Source organism: Protopterus annectens, chromosome 2.part0 (assembly GCF_019279795.1).
Source record: "Protopterus annectens isolate FY-2018-M chromosome 2.part0, PAN1.0, whole genome shotgun sequence".
Classification (NCBI taxonomy): Eukaryota; Metazoa; Chordata; order Ceratodontiformes; family Protopteridae; genus Protopterus; species Protopterus annectens.
Window position 1 is genome coordinate 1,848,939,550 of NC_056728.1, and position 21,110 is coordinate 1,848,960,659.

At 38.4% G+C, this 21,110-nt stretch overlaps 1 protein-coding gene across 1 annotated transcript in view; it reads right to left on the bottom strand.

Moving 5' to 3' along the window:
* WNT4 (Wnt family member 4) overlaps nucleotides 1-20,791 on the bottom strand; it is a 208,080-nt gene extending 187,289 nt beyond the window's left edge. Inside the window, exon 1 of the mRNA XM_044061884.1 lies at nucleotides 20,180-20,791. Within this exon, the coding sequence (XP_043917819.1) occupies nucleotides 20,180-20,259 (80 nt within the window). The 5' untranslated portion in view covers nucleotides 20,260-20,791. The remainder of the gene's footprint in view (nucleotides 1-20,179) is intronic.
* Between the last annotated feature and the right edge of the window lie 319 nt (nucleotides 20,792-21,110).

Consider the following 21,110-nt stretch of genomic DNA (forward strand, 5'->3'; position numbering starts at 1 on the left):
TGCAGGTTTCAACTTTTTTGTAAGCTATACATTGTGACAAAGAAGTAGGGGCTGACAAACGTAGATGATTGCTCAGGTCCTGCTTTACAAAGGGTTACTGGAGTGATGCTTGTTTTGGTACTGTTTTACTTATGAATAAGAAAAAAAGTTAATGTGTTTCTTTTCCATGGTGCTGACCTCAACATCTGCCATCATTATCATCACTGCACCATATGTGTGACAGTAATATCACTGTAACTTGCCCGGTGATATGGGGTAACATATGTTTTTTGTTATTCAGAAGCACCAATAAACAATGAGTGCAGGACAACAAAAAGTGAGGAGAGGGAACGTAGTCAATGAGCAGCACACTGAGCAGATTAATACACATGTTGGCCGTAATGTAAGCAGTGTGTCCTCAGGAAGTTCAGTGGTACTCCTGAATATGTACATTCCTAATAATGATTAATACTGATATCAGTTCTACAGTTTTATAAGAATTTCTTATAAGAATCATCTAGTTAGGCTATGAAAAAATGTCAAACCTAGCAGAAGTCAGGCAAACGTTGATTCTATTTCTACAAAGTGCTACAAAATTTTAAAGACATTGTTATAGAACAACATCAGAATTTAATTAATTGTTTTAGCTATGTCATGAATTATTTTACACACCCACCTGTCTTCATACCCGACACATACTGGTTTGCAGCACAGTATTTAAAATTGTGTACAAAAATGCAAAATAATAAATGATTATACTTTTTAAATTAAAAAAATACATTGTACACACATTAAAAGTACCCCCAGAGAATTGCACTTGTTTTAAAATGCATACAGTTAAACTGCTACAAAATCTGTGTATAGTGCCTACAATGAAATTTGAATGCTTTGACATGTCAGCTGTGAACACTTGTGTTCTTTCTTTTACACAGATTTTTAGTTCTGTGCCTATAACTTGATTTAGCCACAAAGACGTAAGTAATATTTAATAAGTTAATAAGGTGGGATTTATGGGGATCACTGCAGGGGACTAATATGTGCAACTAATATTGTGTCCTTACCCTTCATTTAAATGACAGAGCCACATAAGAAGACACTTTTGCTAAAGGTAACATCTGCTGCAGACAGTAGAAGATGACTAATTTTCAGGATGCATGCACTCAGTTATGGAGTTAGAAACATGTCTGAGAAGATTATTCCTTGCTGTAGTAACTGAAGGTCTTCATGCTTCTGTCTTTTAAAAATGTGAACAGATACTGAGTATTTTACTTTCAAGGTAACAAAAAGAAAAAAGTGGACCTTTTTCCACTGGCCACCCAATAATGGGCACTACAAGTCCAGGTATGTACGCATCTGAAAGACATGCCATAAAATAACGGGCTTTGAACCTTTTATGGAGGTGAATAGTTAGAGGCAGACATTGCTCCTCTGATCTAACTGGCCCTCTACGAGGGTTCTAATCCACGTACAAGGCATAATAAGCTACTGAGGGATAGAATCAAGGGGATGGACAGGAAGGGAGAGGGTGGGTTATGGTGACCTCAGTCTGTTGGAAGTAGACTGAAGTATACCGTCATTCAAACTAACAGAAAGAATAGATTTAATATAGATCCATTTAAATAAAATGTATAAGCAGGAAAAAGGTAAGGATGAATTCTTGCTCTCATTTATTGCGAGGGAATGTGGTGAGGGAGCTGCAAGTCAGAGTTCCACATGAATACACAAAATTACTGTGGATACTGGCCACGAAGAAGGAGCCAAAAGGCCACAGATATCATGGTTTGGAATTATTGGGAAATGGACCTTTTTTACGTGGTATACAGAAATATGGAGTTAGGAAAGTGGCAGGAGAGCAAAGGAGTGGAGGATCTATGGAAAACCATAAAAGAGCAGACCAAGAAGGAATGGAAAAGGGTTTAGAAAAAGTTGTCAAGTCAACATGAAGAAAGAAATTAGTGTGTTCCACTAGAGTGGTGCGAAAAGCTGTAACAGGAACAAAAGATGTACAGGGATTAGAAGGACAATGAAAGCATCAATGGAAAAGTTACAGAGAGGCTAGAAATGGGACAGTGAAGTAAGATAAAAAGGCAAGTGGGAAATGGACTAGCAGTTAACAATAGACACTAACTGCCCCCACTGGAGAAATGGAAAATCGGACTGTAAGTTCTAATGAGACTTTTGCAATTCAAGAGTACAAACAAATATTTATATTATAGAACCATGAACATTAGAAAAGAATTACAAACAGTGACATATTCAGTACAGTCACAGATTTACCATGACAGCATTCACATTTTAATATGGATTTTGTAAGTCACAATAAACACAGTAATTAACAAGTTACATGTTTTGTAAACAATTTACAATATTTTAGTAACTACTTAAGCTAAAAGTAGCATTTTTACTTATCCTGCTGTGAGCTTTCATATGAAGTTAAGCAATTATGTCTGTGTTGTCTAATCATTGAACTATTTACATAAATATGAACATTGTGACAATATGCATAATTAGTGTATGAAAAATGCTTAATATCTCTCTTGCTGTATAAGGCAGAGGTCATGCATCACTCTAGCTATATTGATTATCATGTAAGATTTAAGAAGAAATATTTATTTCATTGGTATGGATATTGTTTTGTAATTATTCCCATAAACACAGGCAGGCAGTATTAGATACCTAGAAACATCACTAGGCATATTCTAGAGAAATGCCTGGCAATGCCACTAGGGTTTAATGAGTTTTACGACTAGGGAGAAAGCCTCTTGGGATAAATAGCCATAAGAAAGATAGTATGGACATTAACTGCTGAACAAGCTTTTGAAGAGTAAAACTATTAGTAGGCAAAGATATGGGCAAAAGTTCTAAATGAATACTTTCTATTGTGTTCACCAAAGAAGGAGACATGAGTGTGCCAGTCTAATAAGGTGGGATACAGACAAGATGGTGACATTAGGAAAAAAACAATGAAGGAGGTATGAGGGCAACTGGGATCTGAAAAGGGGGGGTAGTACAGGGACCAGACAGGATCCCACTACAGATTTAAAAAATGGTTGCTGAGGTTTTCTTGCAACCTCTGGTACAAGTATTCCACAGGACTCTTATGGACAGGCTGAGAGAATTTAGCAGTTGTGATGTCATCTAAGAGGTGAATAAAAGAGAAGTCCAGAAAACTATGTAACAGTCAATCTGACTTCAGCAGTGGGTAAAAACAATGGAAGTGGAGTCAAAACTTATAGGCTCCTGGGACAAAGTACACTACTTAACAAGTTCCATCAGGAGGTTACATTCAAATTAACCCTTTCTAGTCCTTTGACTGGCATACTATTTGCTTGTTAGAGATAACCCTGTGAAGGTCAGCTCTCTAGAAATCTGAAAAGCCATTGATTCTGTTCCATACTGTATATTCCTTGCCAAGACATTGGGAATTGGAATGAGTAGAAAACTCTGGATGTGTAGAAATGTAGCTGGACATCTGTGAAAACAGGATGGGAGTCAAGGGAAAGGAACTACTACAGCATCCTTCCCAACATGTATTGTCCTCAAATAGGGCATGAAAAGCCAGGTCAGTCTTTTCCAGATTACACTGGAATTTAGGACTCAGCAGCAAATGGGCAGGAAAAGCAAAGGTGGACTTAAGGAGACTGAAGGTATGTTTTAAAAGGTGGCATTTTTATTTCATCCCATCCAAGTGTAGAGTGTTTTACTGGGGAAAAACAACCAAGGGGTAGAATATGCAGATGGGTGATGTCAGGCTTAAAAATCAAAAACAAGAAAAAGTTTGGGGATTATTGTTATGGAAAGCTGAAGCCATTACACCAGTACAACCTGGTAATAGTAAAGATAAAGAAAATTCTAGAATATATTTCTAGGGAGTAGAATCTAGAAACAGGGACATTAATTATAATAATTTAATAATAATACCTCTTTGACAGGTCCTGGTCAGAGCACAGATTGAATACTATTTGCAGTTTTGCAGTTCTGGATAACTCATATGGGAGGGGATGTCACAGCTGAGGGCAAGGTGCATAGGAATGTGATCTGGATAATTTGTAGAATCCATGGTATGGCATTTTGGAGAGGCTACAGAAGTTCCACCTTTTTTTCCCTCTGGAAAAAAAGAAAACGATTCACAGGAATATACACTGTGGTTATATAAGGCGCTAAAGGATAAATGTGAACGATAAGACTGAAACGTAATGAAAATGAAGAAAGAGCAGGCGTCCTCATTACATCAAATGGACAGCTGTCAATAGTCGTTCAAAGAGACATTAGATAATACATGGGGTGACTTATTAGCATTGGTAGTAGACAGTTTGACAGATGGGCCTTTAAAGTAGCATAGGATTCCTGGAAGGATGGGACGGATATATGTATGAGGGAAGCTGCTTTATGCATGCTGTTGCACTTTGGCACATAGTCTCACATTCTTTTTCTGCAGGCTGAATGATATCATTTAATTTGACATTTTAAACCTCACTGTATATGCCAAATTGTGTTATCTTAAAATGCAGTGACTCTGTTTTACTGATTGCAGATGTTTTTCTAGTATTGTCACCTTTCAGTTTATGTACATCCATGTTGTAACTTTAAGCTTTACATTACATTTTTGTCTCTTATATAAAGTTGCCTGTTTTGTTATTGGAGTTGTTCTCCTTGGGCCTTCACTAAAAAGGGGCTACCAAAACCCAGTTGGGCTACCCCTGTAAACAAAAGCAATAAACTAATAAATAAAAATTTCTCCGACAAAGCATCTTTCTTAAGTGGCTTGATTTCCTACCTAAGCATGCAGCCAGTCTGTTCTTGTTTTTGAGATAATTGTTAGTCTAATACTCAAGGTAGTGTTAAAATTAGACATTAGCTTAGATGATTAACTGTTCTGGCTTTGCTCACCACTGCAGTTTTTGATGCAAAGTATTTACAGTTCTAAAGTATACACTACAGTAATACTACAAACTGTTAATCAGACTAGGTTTTATATTGCTTAATTACTCCACTTTGCTCTTCCATTGCGGAGTGACATTTTAATTTGACTTGATTTACATTCCTTTTGACTATTTTTATGCTAAGTTCACTTGTACATCTCAGAGCTGATTGCACATCACATTATTTTGCTCTTGTTTTTTGTGTTGTCTTCCTCAGGCAGAGGTCATGACTACAAATGGGGTTTTGGACTTGTTACCTCACCAAGCCAACAAACACAGACAAACAAACAAAAAGACAGAGAACAAACAAATACAATGGTCATTGCTTATTTCTGGCCTGCTTCCAGAACATTTTTCTGTATCCTGTAATTTTTATTACTGTTGTTGTTAATGGAGTAAAACACATTGAGAACTGATACATTTTACACTGATGACCAGGTGTACATGTCTAGTTTGAGTTGCTTCGAGTTACTTCATAAAAGAACATTGGAATCAAAGTCAGGCCTATAGGATGAAGGTTGTTAGTGTATCATAGTTTTAATGATCTGTGCTATAGTGTCAAAATCATTCTGAGACACGTGCTAAGATCTCTTCAGCCATGACACATTCATAGTATCATCTGTCTTAAAAATCTTATCTAAATAGTATAACATATTAGAAAGTGTTATAAATAGCGCATATACTTCACAGTAAAAGAATTACCAGCTTTATTGAGTCTGAATATCTAGAAGTCACATTATTACATTTATGAAACCACTTGTATAGACTGCACTGTAAGGTCATCTCTAAAAAGTAAGGAAAATAAAGACCTCAGCAGTGCTTTCCAAATTAAGTGTAAACATTTCTTTTTCTTGTTTAATTCTATGGGTTTAAGAATATCATCTTAACAGTTAATGCATATAGCTCAGTTTCTGTAAAAGCAGAGAACTAAGATGACTGAAGAAAGATTACTAAAGCAATTATTTTATATAAAGGTATCTGCAGACTGAACTGAACACATCCTTTGATAAAATGTCTGTAAGATATTTTTGAAAAGTATAGTTTAATTAAATGGCAATCACTGATTCTATCATGCTGAGGATGTCTATGTGAATGGATGTAAATGATTGTGAGTGTCAAATGTACAACATGTAATAGGGTACCGACACATTTTAATTCAGGACAAATTGATCAACAACTTGCATTCCTAAGATGAGGTTTCATCCTATAAGAATGGGTTAGGGGTATTTACAGAGTACAATACAGGAACCCATCAAGCAGCACTTTATATAGATATACTTGCTGGGATAGTGGCTTATAGTTTATCACTTAACTGTCTCATAACTAATCCTAAACAGAAAAATATCAGTAAATTGGAAGCAGTACAGATATTTTGGCATATTATTGCTACAATACATCTTACAAAGTGCAACTGTGACACAAAGCTCGTGTTTTAAGACTATATTCAGACAGGTGAGAGCCACTAGTGAGTCAGAGTTCAGTAGCTTGTCACTTGTGTGCATGTGGTACTAAAGAGGAAGGATTGTAACTCCGTATGTGGTAGAACAGTAAATAGAGAGCAATGCTGGGGATCATGTCCTCTCATGGTAAGGCAGTGAACTAAAACTGTGACTGCTGTAAATGGGCACCCAGATAAAGGATTGTGATACTATGACTCTGGCAAAGGGGTGTGGAGTTGTGATTCAAGGGCAAGGTAGGAAAATGATTATGGCCAGAGCATGAAAGAATAGTGTAATGTCAGTAGAGTTAATGCACTGTGATGTGTGCCTGATGGAAATGAATATGGTACAAAATTTAGTAAATACTATTTGTGGCTGTATTTGTATTTGTAGTCATATGACAGGCAAGCCTGCAGCACTATCATAATTCTTTTTTACAACTTGTACATGAATGAACAGTGGGCCAGGCTATAAAAACCACCCATGTGTAGTGGGTGTGTGGAACAAGTGTGATTCTAGTACAGGGCATGCCAAATAATGAACATAGTGCGAGAAGGAGCAGTGCATGTAGAGCTGAATCTGACACAATGTGACAGTGGCTGGTGCATTAGAGACCATTAGTGTAGGCTGAGCTTTAGTAAACCTTGTGACTGTTTCATGAAGGAACCCTTACTGTAAGGCAGACAGTGGCAGGGCTATAAATACAGGGCAGAATTTGACACACACAAACAGGGCTTACTTAGTACATTGCAGAGATGGGACTGCTGCTCAACAATTAATATACTGTGGTTGTAGCAGGTACACAGGGGAACAATTACTAGAGAGCAAAAGTCAACTGGATTGCACTGTGTACATTTAGCATCTGTTGCTAAAAGCAGGAGATAACAAACTGTGACTGGCTGATGCATGATGAAATGAACTATGACTACAGTGTAGGATTTAACAAGCTTACTCTTGGTTTTAGAAGGACCTGTGCATACAGGGCAGGTACAGACTACCAGTCAGTTATGGAGGCTTCTGCCATGTTTTACTAATGCATGAAGTACCTGTGACTATGGCAAAGGGATTGACCAAAAGCAATGGATATGTGCCTGAAAAGGCTCAAAGTGATAAGTGCAGATTAACAAGTTGCCATTTCCAAAGAGCCATGACTGTAAGGAAAAGATTCATTGGAATTCCAAGGCTATTGAGTCTTATGACCATTTATGTCTTGTCTAGATCCTCCAACAGGCTACACCTTCTCTCTCCAGAAGATCACACCAGTCACTCTTGGAGTAAATCTATGAAAATCCATCCACTCATCTAGGTTATGTTTAAAGAAATACATTAAGTCACACTGTTTAACATGCAGGGAAAGTATGTTCCAGAGGTTAGGTGGCACTGTGTTATAAAGCTGTCCCTCCATTGTGTTTTATTTATCTGTTGGTGAAGGTTAAGATCCCTGGTTCAAGTGCTGATGTGGCCATTGACCCTTAGGAGATACTGGAGGTCCAGTGCAACCCTGTCTCTAAAGGCACAGAAAGAGAGACACTGATCTCCCCTCAAATTTTATAAGACACTGAAGAAAGAATTAGAGCTCAGGAATTTAGGTCTGTGATTTTTTTATTAGGAGCTTTTGGGGTGTTTCTAATTGTTTGATGTGTTTAGTGAGATATATCCAGAAGGGGGCACTGTACCTGATAATTGGTCTGATCAACGCTAAGTATAATGAAGTAATTTCCTGTTTAGACCTTGATGATAGTCATTTGACGATTAAGCTATACTAAATAAAAGGATTTCCAGACAGCCATTGGTGCACAATAATGAAAAAAAATGAGAGTCATCGGCCCAAGTTCTGAGGTCCCTGAGTCCACTTTTATTTTCTGGTGGCAGGTTGTCTATACAGTCTAATGAGGGGAAGGGTTGTTACCACGAGCGATGATACTAGACCTTTTAGCAATTAGCTTGAGCCCTTTTCTAGTACACCAAGAGTCTACAAAGGGGAAATTCATTTTGTAGAGTGTGGTTTTTATATGGTGACTTAAAAACATCTCCCAGATTACAGTCATCTTTAAGTTTTATTATCCAGATATCTTGGCTCTCTGCTTGGAGATATGAGAAGTAAAGGTTAAAAAGGACAGGTCCCAGCACCGAACCCCAAGGGACACTGCTGGTTACTTCCTTATTTTTTTAATGAGGCATCTGCAACTTGCACTATAGGGGTTCTGTGTGTTTCAGCCAATTTGCTATGCATCTTACCACATATAGGTTGATTTTTAAAGCATTTATCTACTGTATGATGCCGGCATTGGGGGTGGCACTAAAGGCCTTGGCCAGGCCAAGATATGCCATGTGCACTGCATAGACACTGTCTACAGCCTACCTAACCTTTTCAAAGAAATTTACCAGATTCAGTAGATAGGATCCATCCTTCTCTAAGCCTAACTGCTGGAAGTCAAATCTAATAATAGTCTTGATATGGTAGCTTATGAAGTCAGTTGTCATATGTTTCATGGCTTTGCAAATGAGGTTTGTGAGATTAATAGGTCTGCAGATAGTTGGGTCAGTTGTAAGGCTACCATTATGGAGGGGCACCACCACTGCTGTGTGTTACGTATCAGGGACAAAAAACATAACCTAAACTTAGATTGAACAGTTTAAAGACTGGATCTACACAGGAATGTTTAATACTATTAATTAAAGAATCTGCTATATTGTTAGGTTTCACAGAGGAAATATTTTTGATCTTGGCTAGCACTTTCAATAAATTATTTTTTAGAGATAACCGAAGTAGTAGGGGATTCAGGTTTTTAAGGGCTTTGGATAGCACTTCATTTGCCTGCAGTGTCTTTTTTGGTCATAATAGAAGGCATGATTATGAATACGTTCAGAGTAATTTGGAGTATTATTTATTAATTTACTAACAGAGCTTAAGGATTTATAATTATATTTAGTTTTAGAGGCCAGCGTAAGTTCATGGGTTCCTTTAACTGACCTAATAGTGTTTTTTTTTTAATATTTTGTAATGCTTTTGATAATAGAGTAAGTCAGTAGGCCAACAGACAGCTTGTAATAAAGACATGAGGGCATCAGAGATCTGTATAATTAGACTGGGTTTTGGTCTGCTGACACCAGCATACAGGTAGAAAACAGAAGCCATGGTGAATGGGTGCAAAAGACTGTGGGAGTGGTATAACTAGGAAACCCGAGAGCATTATACTGATCAATAAACGTGGAATATTTGCAGCAATATCAGCAAATGATCTGCAAGACTTCAGTGTACATTGACTCTTGGGATAATATGTAGATAAAGCATTTCACATAAATCTGTGGAGTTAGTGTACACACACACACACACACACACACACACACACACACACACACACACACACACACACACACACACACACACACACACACACATCCAGAAATGAATGCACATGTATGTGTGCCAACATAAAGAGAAAAGCACTCTCACAAGTATGCACACACATACATATAAATGCATGTGCGTGCACTCACAGACAAACTTTCACTGTCATGAATGCACACAACCACACAAATACAATACTAAATTATAAACTGGCAGACACAAGAGTAATGAGGAAACAGCATCTGATTGTAACCGTAAGTAGCTGCAGCCCCAGCAGATGACTTAGCAACATTACTCAGTAATGGAAGGGAGAGAGAGAGGGAGAGAGAGGTTCGCATACAGAACTCCATAAATGAGGAAAGCTATGGAGGGGCGGTAAATTTATAAATACACTCATGCCATAAATATGAAATGAATCTGCCATAAAAAGTCTCCTCTGGTCTCCAAAGTAGCATATTGTTTCTCTGTTTAATTTACCAAATGGCAGACTTGATTTCATTTGAAACATTCAGCTACTCTTTTTCCACCACCTTTAGTGTTATGCAGTGTTCAAACCATATGTATGTCCTTAAGCTACATTACTCTGTAACTTGTGTCTAGGTCCCGTCTCATACAGGAATCCATCCACAACCCCTTTTTCCCATTTTTGCACATGGGGTCAGGGTATCACTTCAACAGTGACAGTTATCTATAGCCAAGATTTACACCACTTGAAGGCTAGCCCTGCCCCAGTAGTTCTTCCACACTACACACCTATGGCCAATGTACAGTATCCAAACCACCTACTGCATATCTTTGGAATATGGGAGGAAACCCACCCAAAGACAGCGAGGACATGCAGACTCCACACAGAGGGCATCCCAGCCAAGAATCAAACCAGGGAACCTCTTGCTGTGAGGCAACAAAGCTATCCAATGCACTACTGTGCTTCTTATGCAGGGATATCAGGAATATATTCTACCTGAGACCCCTGTATTTGTCCACACAGCACTTGTACACCACCATCATAGTCTGCATTTTCTTGTTTCTTTCTTATAAACTTCACATTAAATCTTATACACTTGTATAACATATTTTGAAATCTCACTGTCATCCCTATTACAACCCTCCATATATAATCCATTATAACATCAGATCCAGTAACAGCATGGCGTATAGATTACTACAAACTCCTCCTAGTAATGTCTTAATTTTGTCTTGTACATTGCTATCAGCACCATCATAACTGCTGCTATTCTGTGCCTCAACTAATTATGAGTTAAGGATCACAGGTCCCTGATCATAAAATAAATGCTCTGAAATGGTTGCAGATTATAGATGTGTTAAAAAGCATTTATAGTTTACATGCTCAATATCTTTCTTTGGAACATGGAGTATCTCAAACAACCTAAAGGAGAGAACCCAAGAAAAAGATCACACATGTGGACAGTTGTCAAATACCCAAAGGACAATTTCAGAATGCTGTCTCACACATATGTGTGAGTGTGTGTGTATTTTAGACACACGCGCACACACACACACACACACACACACACACACACACACACACACACACACACACACACACAAGCTTGTGCTCTGTAAGTACTATTGTCCTCTGGCTAGGACTTCCTCAGTAAGCTTTGCGGTAATCAGTATAGATCTTTCATGATATTTAACAAATGCCACGATAGAGCTGTACAGTTTATCTCAAAACATGTGCAATACGTGAATACACATTCAAAACAGACATACCATTGAAATGATTTGGAATCTGTAATTTTACAAATGTTCCACTAATCATTAATAACTGACCACTGGTTCTTGTCCATTTAGGAACTGTGTGCAACTGGGCAATCGGTAGGATTATTGTAATGAGAAATAGCTACTATGGATGTAAATTGCCTTGTACAATGGAAGAAGGTTTAATTTGGGGTCCCACATCATAATGTATTAGACCAGGACTGAATCTTCCAATTACTTCAGGTTACTCAACCCCCCCCCCCCCAACCTCTCTCTCTCTCTAGCATTTGCTACTTTCAAAGTACAATTACAGAATATCCCTGATTATAGTGTCCTAGCTTAAACCTTCTCTCATTCCACAAAGCCTATTCCATCCTTTGTGGTTGGCTCATTTTCTTTATCATGCTCCAACTGATTGGCCAACTGTACTAACTTCCCAACTGGACAAGAACTCACTTCAATTAATGATTGGTTCACTTAATGATTTGTGTGGCATATGTACCACTACAAGCTCAGATCCTTTATGTATTTTCGGTCTATCAAATGTGTAAATATTGTATAGATGCCTTGAAAAATCTGTAATGTTTAACTCAAACTTGTCAGATGAAGTCCTAACAACTGGATGAAAGTGCTTACAATAAGCAATCTAGTCAATGTTGTAGAATATATAATCCTGAGCTCAAATGTTACATATGGCAGGTGAATTCTTGGACACTAAATAAAAATCATGAGCTAAAATATATTATGCAAAAGGCTTCATCCACTAACCAGCCAAGTTAGTTTTTAGTTGTAGAGACTGTAACACTGCTGTGATGGGATGATGCCCCACTCAGAGGCTCTGTGCCTTATGATAGCTATGTGCCAGAAGGGGCTCTGGCTACCACATGACCCTATATGGGATTTAGCAGGTAAACAATAAGTGAATGAATGAAAGTAATATTACCATCAAATATGAATCAGCAAACACATAACAAATGTAAGCCTGTAAAGAACAACCAGAAGAGAATTCAAATGTTGCCAAGGGGTAAGTATTCACCTATAACTTTCTCCTGTCCCTAGCACACTAAATGGTTATATGGTAAAAAACAGCACTGATGTTCCACTTTCTAAAAGAACACAGTACAATCTGCTACATGAATGGACAGATGCAGTCACATGTACGTACTAACTATTCTATATTGCATTGCTTTTAACTGTTATGTCATTATACTCTTTCACTCAATGTGCTCTCTCTTCATTTGCTCAACACTGTATTGCTTTGGTTAAATCAAAGTCTGGCACAATGATCACACACTCACAGAACAAGGACAAATACTAGTAGCCTTCAGTGATGTGCAATGCTATTTTAGTGGCTGAGCATATGACTTTAGAGTCTATATAAATTCATGATCTGCTTTGCCAAGCACAACACAAGGAAAGAAACAAATACAAAATGCACCAAAAATGTTAGTAATGCAATAAAAGAGAACACATTTATTTCCCTGTCAATAATGATAAAGACAACAGAGATCTACAGTCTCACATTAAGAAAAGTACAGCATCAGTTATATAGCAGATTCATCTCCCCATGACAAGTTTGACACCCAAAACAGTAATCATCAGTTCTAGTTATACTTTTAAAACTGTGAATTCTTAAACTTGCTACTGTGTGAGTAATGCATTTTTTGGAAATTGGGCATTTGTCTCCTGTTCCTGCCTACGTCCCAAAATGTGCCCCCACCTTTGATTCTTATTCCTACTAACTCTCGGTTTGCTGTTCATTACAGAATGGGGGAATACCTCAAGGTAATACAATCTTGGACCTTCATATATTTAAATTCCTAGTCTTGACAATCTGAGGACTGCAATTATAATCCATCCTTTTATCCAGCAACCTAGAAGGGGGAGGACAGCAGAGATTCATAGTCACTGGCCTGTAAGCTAAGGATGCTGGGAAAGACAAGCATAGCATTCTGTTGAAGGCCAGGCCTTGTGATCAGCATCTGACGTGGAACACAAAATAACTACCATTTAGAAGGCCCACATACAAACTGAAAATGTTACTGAAACTCAATATTAATGAGAGTGACCTAAAATATCAGTTCTAGGAAATTGGGATGAACCTCTCAGATTGCATAACAGGAATTTCAGATCTCTGAATACAGACCACAATGGCAAAATCCATTGAACACTGGCTGCTTTGTAGTTTTCCATAAATGAAGGAAGAAAACTGGCAGTGTTCAAGTATCCATCAACTGCTTGCCACAAATTATTCCCCATCATTTTATGTCTCACACTAGAATCATGCAACCTGCAATTTAAGACTGACGTTTTGAAACTATGGCATTAAAAAAGACATAGTCTAAGTAGATGCAATCCAGAAGGAGAAAGATGCTTAAACGTCAAACAATATGGATAAGATGTTGTATGAAAAGTAACAAAAAGGTGTCAAAACACATATCCAGGACAATATGAAGGAATACTTTATGGCGCAAAAATGGATATGCTACAAAGGATGAGCATGGTGCAGGGATGGAATGTTGACTAAATAAGAAAGATCATCATGATAGGACAATACATTGAAATCTATTTCACTGGGTAGGCTGGTAATTAGAAACGATCTGAAGTAATAGTCTAAAGTAGACAGCCACCAGAAATTTTGAAGGTAAAACAGTGACGGGCTTTAAATTCATTTAGACACATTTGAGGTATAAAACTTGCATATTACAGCTGACTTGTAAGTCTATAAATTTGTTATGTAGGAAACATGCACATGATAGATTTCATAGTAGTGGGCTCTGTGAATACAGTTCTAAATACTACAAGCATGAATTTATGAGAATTTGAATAAGTGGTACAGAAATAAGCTCACCTACTAGGATGGCTGTTCTCCAAACATATGTTACCTGCTGAAAGTAGACCTTGCACAACCGATTGCCAAAGGGAACTATAAATATATGACATTGTTCACGGGCAATGATTATAAACAATGTAATTTATAAGAAAAAAAAAGAGAGCACACTACAGAAGCAGAGAGTAAACCAGCTAGAACACTCTGGCTACATGCAGAAGAACCTTAATACATGTAAGAGTAGCTGAATTATTAAAATATCCAAACTCACTGGCCAAAGATCACAAGAACAAAACTGTATGAGATTTTGTCAGGAAATCTGATGAAACAAAGCAGCAGTTTTTCCAGATACCTTAAATTAGGAGGTGTAAATTCAAAAAAAGAGTATAATAGTGGGCTGAGAACTTGCAAAAACATGATTACTATTACATGTGATCCAGAGTAGAAGAGTTGATAAACTTTTTGACTTGTAATTGTGGAAAATGGGATGATAATGACCTCTAATTACTGATTAGAGTGTCAAGGAAAAGAGAAAATTAAGACTGAGCTTAGAGTTCATGTAGGTATAGGTAAGGCCCTAAAGCATTTGCCAAGAAGATATGGCATCAAATGCCAGCAAAATCTAGATCTATAGGATCAGAAGTTCATGTTTATGAATTTATAAGTCAGAAATACCTTTACTTTTTAGGAAATTAGTACAAATGCATCAGTAACCGTACATTACTTATCAGGGTCTGTCATCAGGATCAGTCAGGTAACAAATCAGAAAGATAGACAATTGGTAGATAGAGCTGCTAAAATGTTTCATCTACAGGAATTAAAGTTACAAGATACTAAGTCAGTTAATAAGGTAACCTGAGGCCACTGATATGTGATGGGATAAGTAAAATCTGCAACCAGGATGTAGGGCTGTGACTGTATAAGGGATAAGGCATTGTTAATCAGAATTTAAGAACAGAAGAAAGCAGATATTAGTCCAAGGTGCAGACAAGTCTGAATTACATTAAAGCTGCTGGGAATGCAGGATGGCCATGGATAAGGGCTAAGAAGGATCTTTGTCCTGCCTGCTGGGAGTGGTATGGAGATAATGGGCTTGGACGGTAAAGGCTAGGGATGGGTACTTTTAATTTAGTGATAGTCCAATATACATGTAATAACAGATACTGCTCCAGGAATCTTTGATGCTAGATTGGGAGAGCAGTGTCATGTGTACGGTCATAAGAACACAGACTTGAAAGAGTTAATGCTTTGCAGATCTGACACCACAGATTAGGGGAGGACATCTCCAAAAATTATCATCAACTCAGATATGTAACCACAAACTAGGGGTCACAGATTTTCAGTCCTATACTCCTGGATCAGGACTAATGGGGTTTGACTATGTAAGGGAGATCCTAGATTATTGGTACTACCAATACATGCGAAAATGTAAACAATCAACTAGGTATATGAAACAGCAGGGATCGCATACTATCTAAATTTAAGAAATAGCATGCAATGGTTATGGATTCACCTCCTGAGAGCATATGTTAAACCCAAGTAAGTCCAGACAACTGGAATATGTTGAACTCTGTATTTGATCAAGGCTATAAACTTCCTCAGTGCAGACGGATCGAATAAGGAATCCACAGATTATACCTACTCTACTGATATACTGATGTTAGCATCTGGACAGACGGTGACACTGGGATACTAAGAAAATGGCTTAAAGTCAGGTAGTATGGAGAGCTGAATAAATCACTAGTCTTAATAAAAAATCTGAAAGTGGAGTCAAAATGCATCTGTGTCACAATACATTTTTGTCTCAATGCATCTGCTGCTAAGCAATTAGCTAAGTAAGGTGAAAGTAGAAAGACCATAGCAACTCATGCTTTGCGTACCTGAAAGGCAGTGCTCTTCAAATAAACCCTTAGGAAGTGCCTGCATGCTGCAGGTATACACGGTTTGTAATATTATTATAATTTGAAACCTTGCTATTTTTGCGAAAGTTTCTGATTTTGTCTCATTTCTTATCATGTCCCTTGTAAGTTTTTTGATTTTCTGGCAAAATCACCATGTATTATAATCAGTCAATAATGCCAGCATTAGAGTTTCACAAGTCTTGTTTTTCAGAAAATGCATATATTGATATAAAACCTGTTATTCTGTTAACTATGTAAGTGAATTGTAATATTATTTTGCAAGTGTTGCTGATTTTGGGTCTTTGTCCCACTACTATTTTTTGGCTTTATCCACAGTTCTTGAACAAAGAAGTTGACAGGTATATTTTAGAAGGTATTCCCAAATTCTGAGTTTCAAAAGAGAAGAATGAAGTTTAAAATCTGCTCACTAGATTAGGCATGTTCTGTCATGAGCAAATAAATATAATTGAGAATTTTTTTATAAATAAAAATTCACTTTTTAATGTACTTCCCAAGGAATCTCAGCAGTTAGAAGCGATATATTAATACAGGGCCATTCTAAGCAACATTCTACCATGTAGCTCACACTCACCCCTTGTCAACTGCCAAACATTACATGAAGTAAGAAAATAACATAGCGTGTAGTAAGCTATGTCATTGAAAACAAACAATTCCTTGGTTGGGTGAAATTATATTAAACATTAAAAAATCTGTCAGCCAAACAGGTAGCAAAAAGAATTACCATTTATTTATTGTGGAGGAATATAGCTACCCTTAATTAACCAGACTCATAAGTTAAAGTTTTCGAAATTACATTTTAATTTCTCATTAGGCATTCAAAAATGTATGCTGAAATACTATTCAGTCCTTATCCTAAACTCATACTTATTCAAAGCCATGGCTTGTCCGTTTAGAATATGTATAATGATCAGACTGGTTCCTGGCTAAGGAAAGTAATTGGTAATGTGATGAGCTTTCAGACATTTGCATCAAATTCTTCATTTTCTTTAAAAACACCAGACTTCGTGAAGAAATCAGACATGCATGCCCTCCAGGAACATAGCATGCTAAGTTATTTGGGCGAGGGGGGGCTTACGTACACTGTTTCCTCAGGAATTTTAGAAGGAATATGCACAGAGAGGCACTGGCACACATCATAGTGTTTGGCACAACTGCCGTGGTTCTGACTTGTGCATGTTGATGTTTTCTGTGACAGGAATAGCCAAGACTGTTGTCCACTTCATGATGTCAGTCAGTGTGGAGTTAATGCTTATGATGTATGAAGGAACATCACAGCAAATAATTAATTCCTACGATTCACCAACTCATCACGTGAGTAAATCAATGGAAAGCATCCAAACATACTAAAGTAAGAACACAAGCAAATTATAAAGTGACATCTTCCTTTGAAATATGACATTAGCAGAGACCCGAATGACACTTTAAAATGCCACAGACATTAGATATCTTGATCCTACTAATTAAAGGGGATTCATTTTTGAACACTATGTCAGTTTTAGCTTTATAGAGATATTTCACTAACACCAGATGAATGAAGTGATGATTTATAACTTAAGAAATATGTGCTTGTGTCTCACACTTCTCTCTCTCTCTCTCTCACACACACACACACACACATAACTTACAAGATAATTTCAGAACATTTGATGTTTAAAGAACGGAGTTTCAATTATTGATGACTTTCTCAAGGTCTGAACAGGAAGAATTTTCATGTTCATTACTAATTCAGTGCATAGCTCTTAACCTCTTACCTCCAGAATCAGGTACTGTTGAGACATGTTTGATCAGTGCTATCATCCTCTGGTATTTTGCAAAGAGGCTCACCATTTGATTTATCCTTTTTATCTGGGGCTTCTTATTAGCATGAAACAGGGCTTCAGTTACACATTGTCCCTCTTTCAATGTTGAAAAGGGGTTTGAGTTTAAACAAGTGGTCACAGTTTGGAACCTTGAATACTATCTAGGGCCTATCTTGCAGAGAAAGGATATGGCAGAATGCTATACTCTGTCACACATTGCCCTTAGGCAAAGCTATATAGAACCCTAGCGAAATAAATTTAACAAGATATAAAAATAATAATGATAGAAAAAAAAAACTGATCACAGAACGGAAATTGTAAATCATTAACTATACCTTGAACAGTTGTTAAGCACCTGTTCTCATTTTTCAGAAGCATTATTTTTTGAAAGAAGGAATTGACTTTAACTAAACATGGTGCAACATGTCCTGAAGTAGGATTTAGGGTCCACCATATCATTAGATGTTTCTAGAAACCATACAAAAGGGTTTGTAGTTATGAACAAGAATTTCATGAAAGAGGCAATACTGTGATGTATATATTTTAAGAACTCTCACAGCCCTATATTGCACTGTGCACTTTTTGATGGCAGAGAAAAAAGTTTTATTTTTCTAGATGACAAGATATACATTGTTTTTATATTAAGCTACATTAAGTTAGGGAGACATACAAAACCCTTCTCTACATTAAGAGAATGATAGCGGAGCACAGCACAGTCTATGATATACCCAGTTCTATCCTTGCCATAGCTCTAGCTGACTCATGTTAACAGTGCTGTACCTGTTCATGTGATGGTGGGGTGGGTGATGGGGTTCCTCTGAATCTTTGGTAGCAAACTTTAACATAGAAGACTTGCTCCATCCAAATGGAAGTTCAATCAGTATTTATTGTCAGGTAGGTATTCTGAAAAGAAATGACTCTACTCTCCTACCTCCACACTATCAAGCCAGATGGATGTGCAGCATCCCCTTACAAAGGACAAGCATGGCAATATGATCTGCAACAGTGAATGCCAGAGCATTGTTTTAAAATATTACATTACCATCTTATAGCGCTTACCATAGACAGAGACGGAGCTAAAAATTGCAGTCATATCGACTCTTATGAAAGAAGAAAAAAAAACAGATTTTTCCCAAAGTGTGAAAACAGGCCCTTACATGTCAGTCTGCCTTCACCGCACCTTAATAATCAAAGCCAAGCTGTGGAGCCTTTCGGGGGATTAACCAGGTATTATGTCTAACAGCCATTAGCAGTAATTTGTTCTCAAAACATGCCCGCTGTCAGAATATGAAATCATAAACGAAAATAACAAGATTTGCGAAGGCGGTGGGAGCCTGGGTCTGTGAAGCTGGCAGTCGTAGTATGTCTGTGTGCTTCATACAAGCACAAACAACTAGGACAGAAGGGTAACATCATTGCTGTGACTCCGTCAACAATAACTTTCACACAAATTGCTCTGGGGAGTTCAAGACCAGGAGAACAAAACAATAACACAAAGTACTAACAACACTAAGATAGCCATGGCTTTTCTGCAACTTGCAATTTACGTGAAGCATTTTGAATCATAGTAACTGACCAAGTCCGACTTTTGAGAAACTTCATAAAGCGAGGAGAAACGCAAACATTTTTAAAGACACTCTAGTGTGTGTGTGTGCTGGAAAGTTGGTTACAAAATGCTTGAGAACAATGTTGAGTTGGGGTAAGAAACCTGAGCAGCGTGTCCTTGCCAGCTGTACAGACGTGTGGAGACAAAAACTGAAGGACAGACAGAAAAGTATTTTAGTTGGCACTATGTTCACTATAACCCCATGCCGGGCAGGTAAACACCTGCTGTTTTCGAGATAAAAGTTTTAAGGAGAACTACGACTACGAAAACAAGTGTAACCTTCCTACGTTATTCTCCTTCCTTTAAACAACCTGTCCGTTGTATTCATGTATAATTTTGCACTAAGCTTTAGGGTGTCTGTGTGCTTGCCCTGCGTGCTAGTCCCCTAAACTGGTAGATTGATACTGGGGACTTGGTACATGGGAACAATTTGAGGGCGGCTGCGCGAAAAGTTACACAAACAAAACTAAATCTGAACATGTGTACTCTATAACACTATGCGCTTTTTTTGGGGGGGGGGGGTTAGTAATGCAGTCGAATGGACAATTTTTGCACAAGTCTTTATACCCGCATTGCATTGACCATCATATTTATGGAAGGACACTTACAGCCAATTACTGGCGTTAGCAGAGAACACGGCGAAGCTGAGAAGGAGCAAAGGGCTGTAGGCTGGTATCAGGGGGCTCATTCTGCACCTCGGTCCTTTTAAATCCACAGGAGGCGAATCCACTGATCCACTAACCGGCAGCAACCCAGTCCCGTACAGACAATCCAAACGGGGAGATTTTCTAGTAGCCTCCACCAAAAATCCAATCGCCAGTCCTGTCAGAGAAGGGTTAGGAGAAGAGGTGCCACTCTCCTCTGCAGCACACAAGTGTTGGTCTGCCGACAGTCCCTTCAGGGACAGCAGTGCTGGCGGGGCACAACTTAGGTTCCAAAGGCGCCTCACACAGTGCTCAGTCTAAGTACTTGCCCGGACTGTTTCCTTGGGGACTGTGACAGTGCCAGCTGGCTTATATATCTGTCATACAGAGGCTGGAGAAGCAATAAGCTCGGTGACAGCCTTCTGTTAGGTGAGAAGCAGGCTGCTGACAGCGCGGTTTTCCCTGGGTTTCAGTCTCGGTGTGCCAGCAGAGACAGCGTTACTTTTTATGTGACCCGGTGACTCGCAGCTTTCTCTTATACTCCGCACACACAGCAGCTGATGCGCGCCTCTGCACGGTGAGACGGAGACTGTCAGCTTAGTGCTGGTCCCGGGATGAGAGAGCGAGGGGGGCGGACCGAGGGGCTGGGCCAGGGAGGGAACCAGTGGGGCGGAGCTGGCGCTAAGGGATAGTCCACGAGTAGACGGGGAGTATGAGATTTCAGGAGAAGCACACAGAAAGTGTAGCGGCAGCACAGATAGCTGGTCATCATTTTATTACCGCCGCAGGCACGGAAGTTCATCATCAAACACAATGCAGAACAGGTTTTCCGTCCGGGAGCCAAAACAGGGAGTCAACATTCCCCACCCATACAACAGGTCAGAAGCCCGTAGCA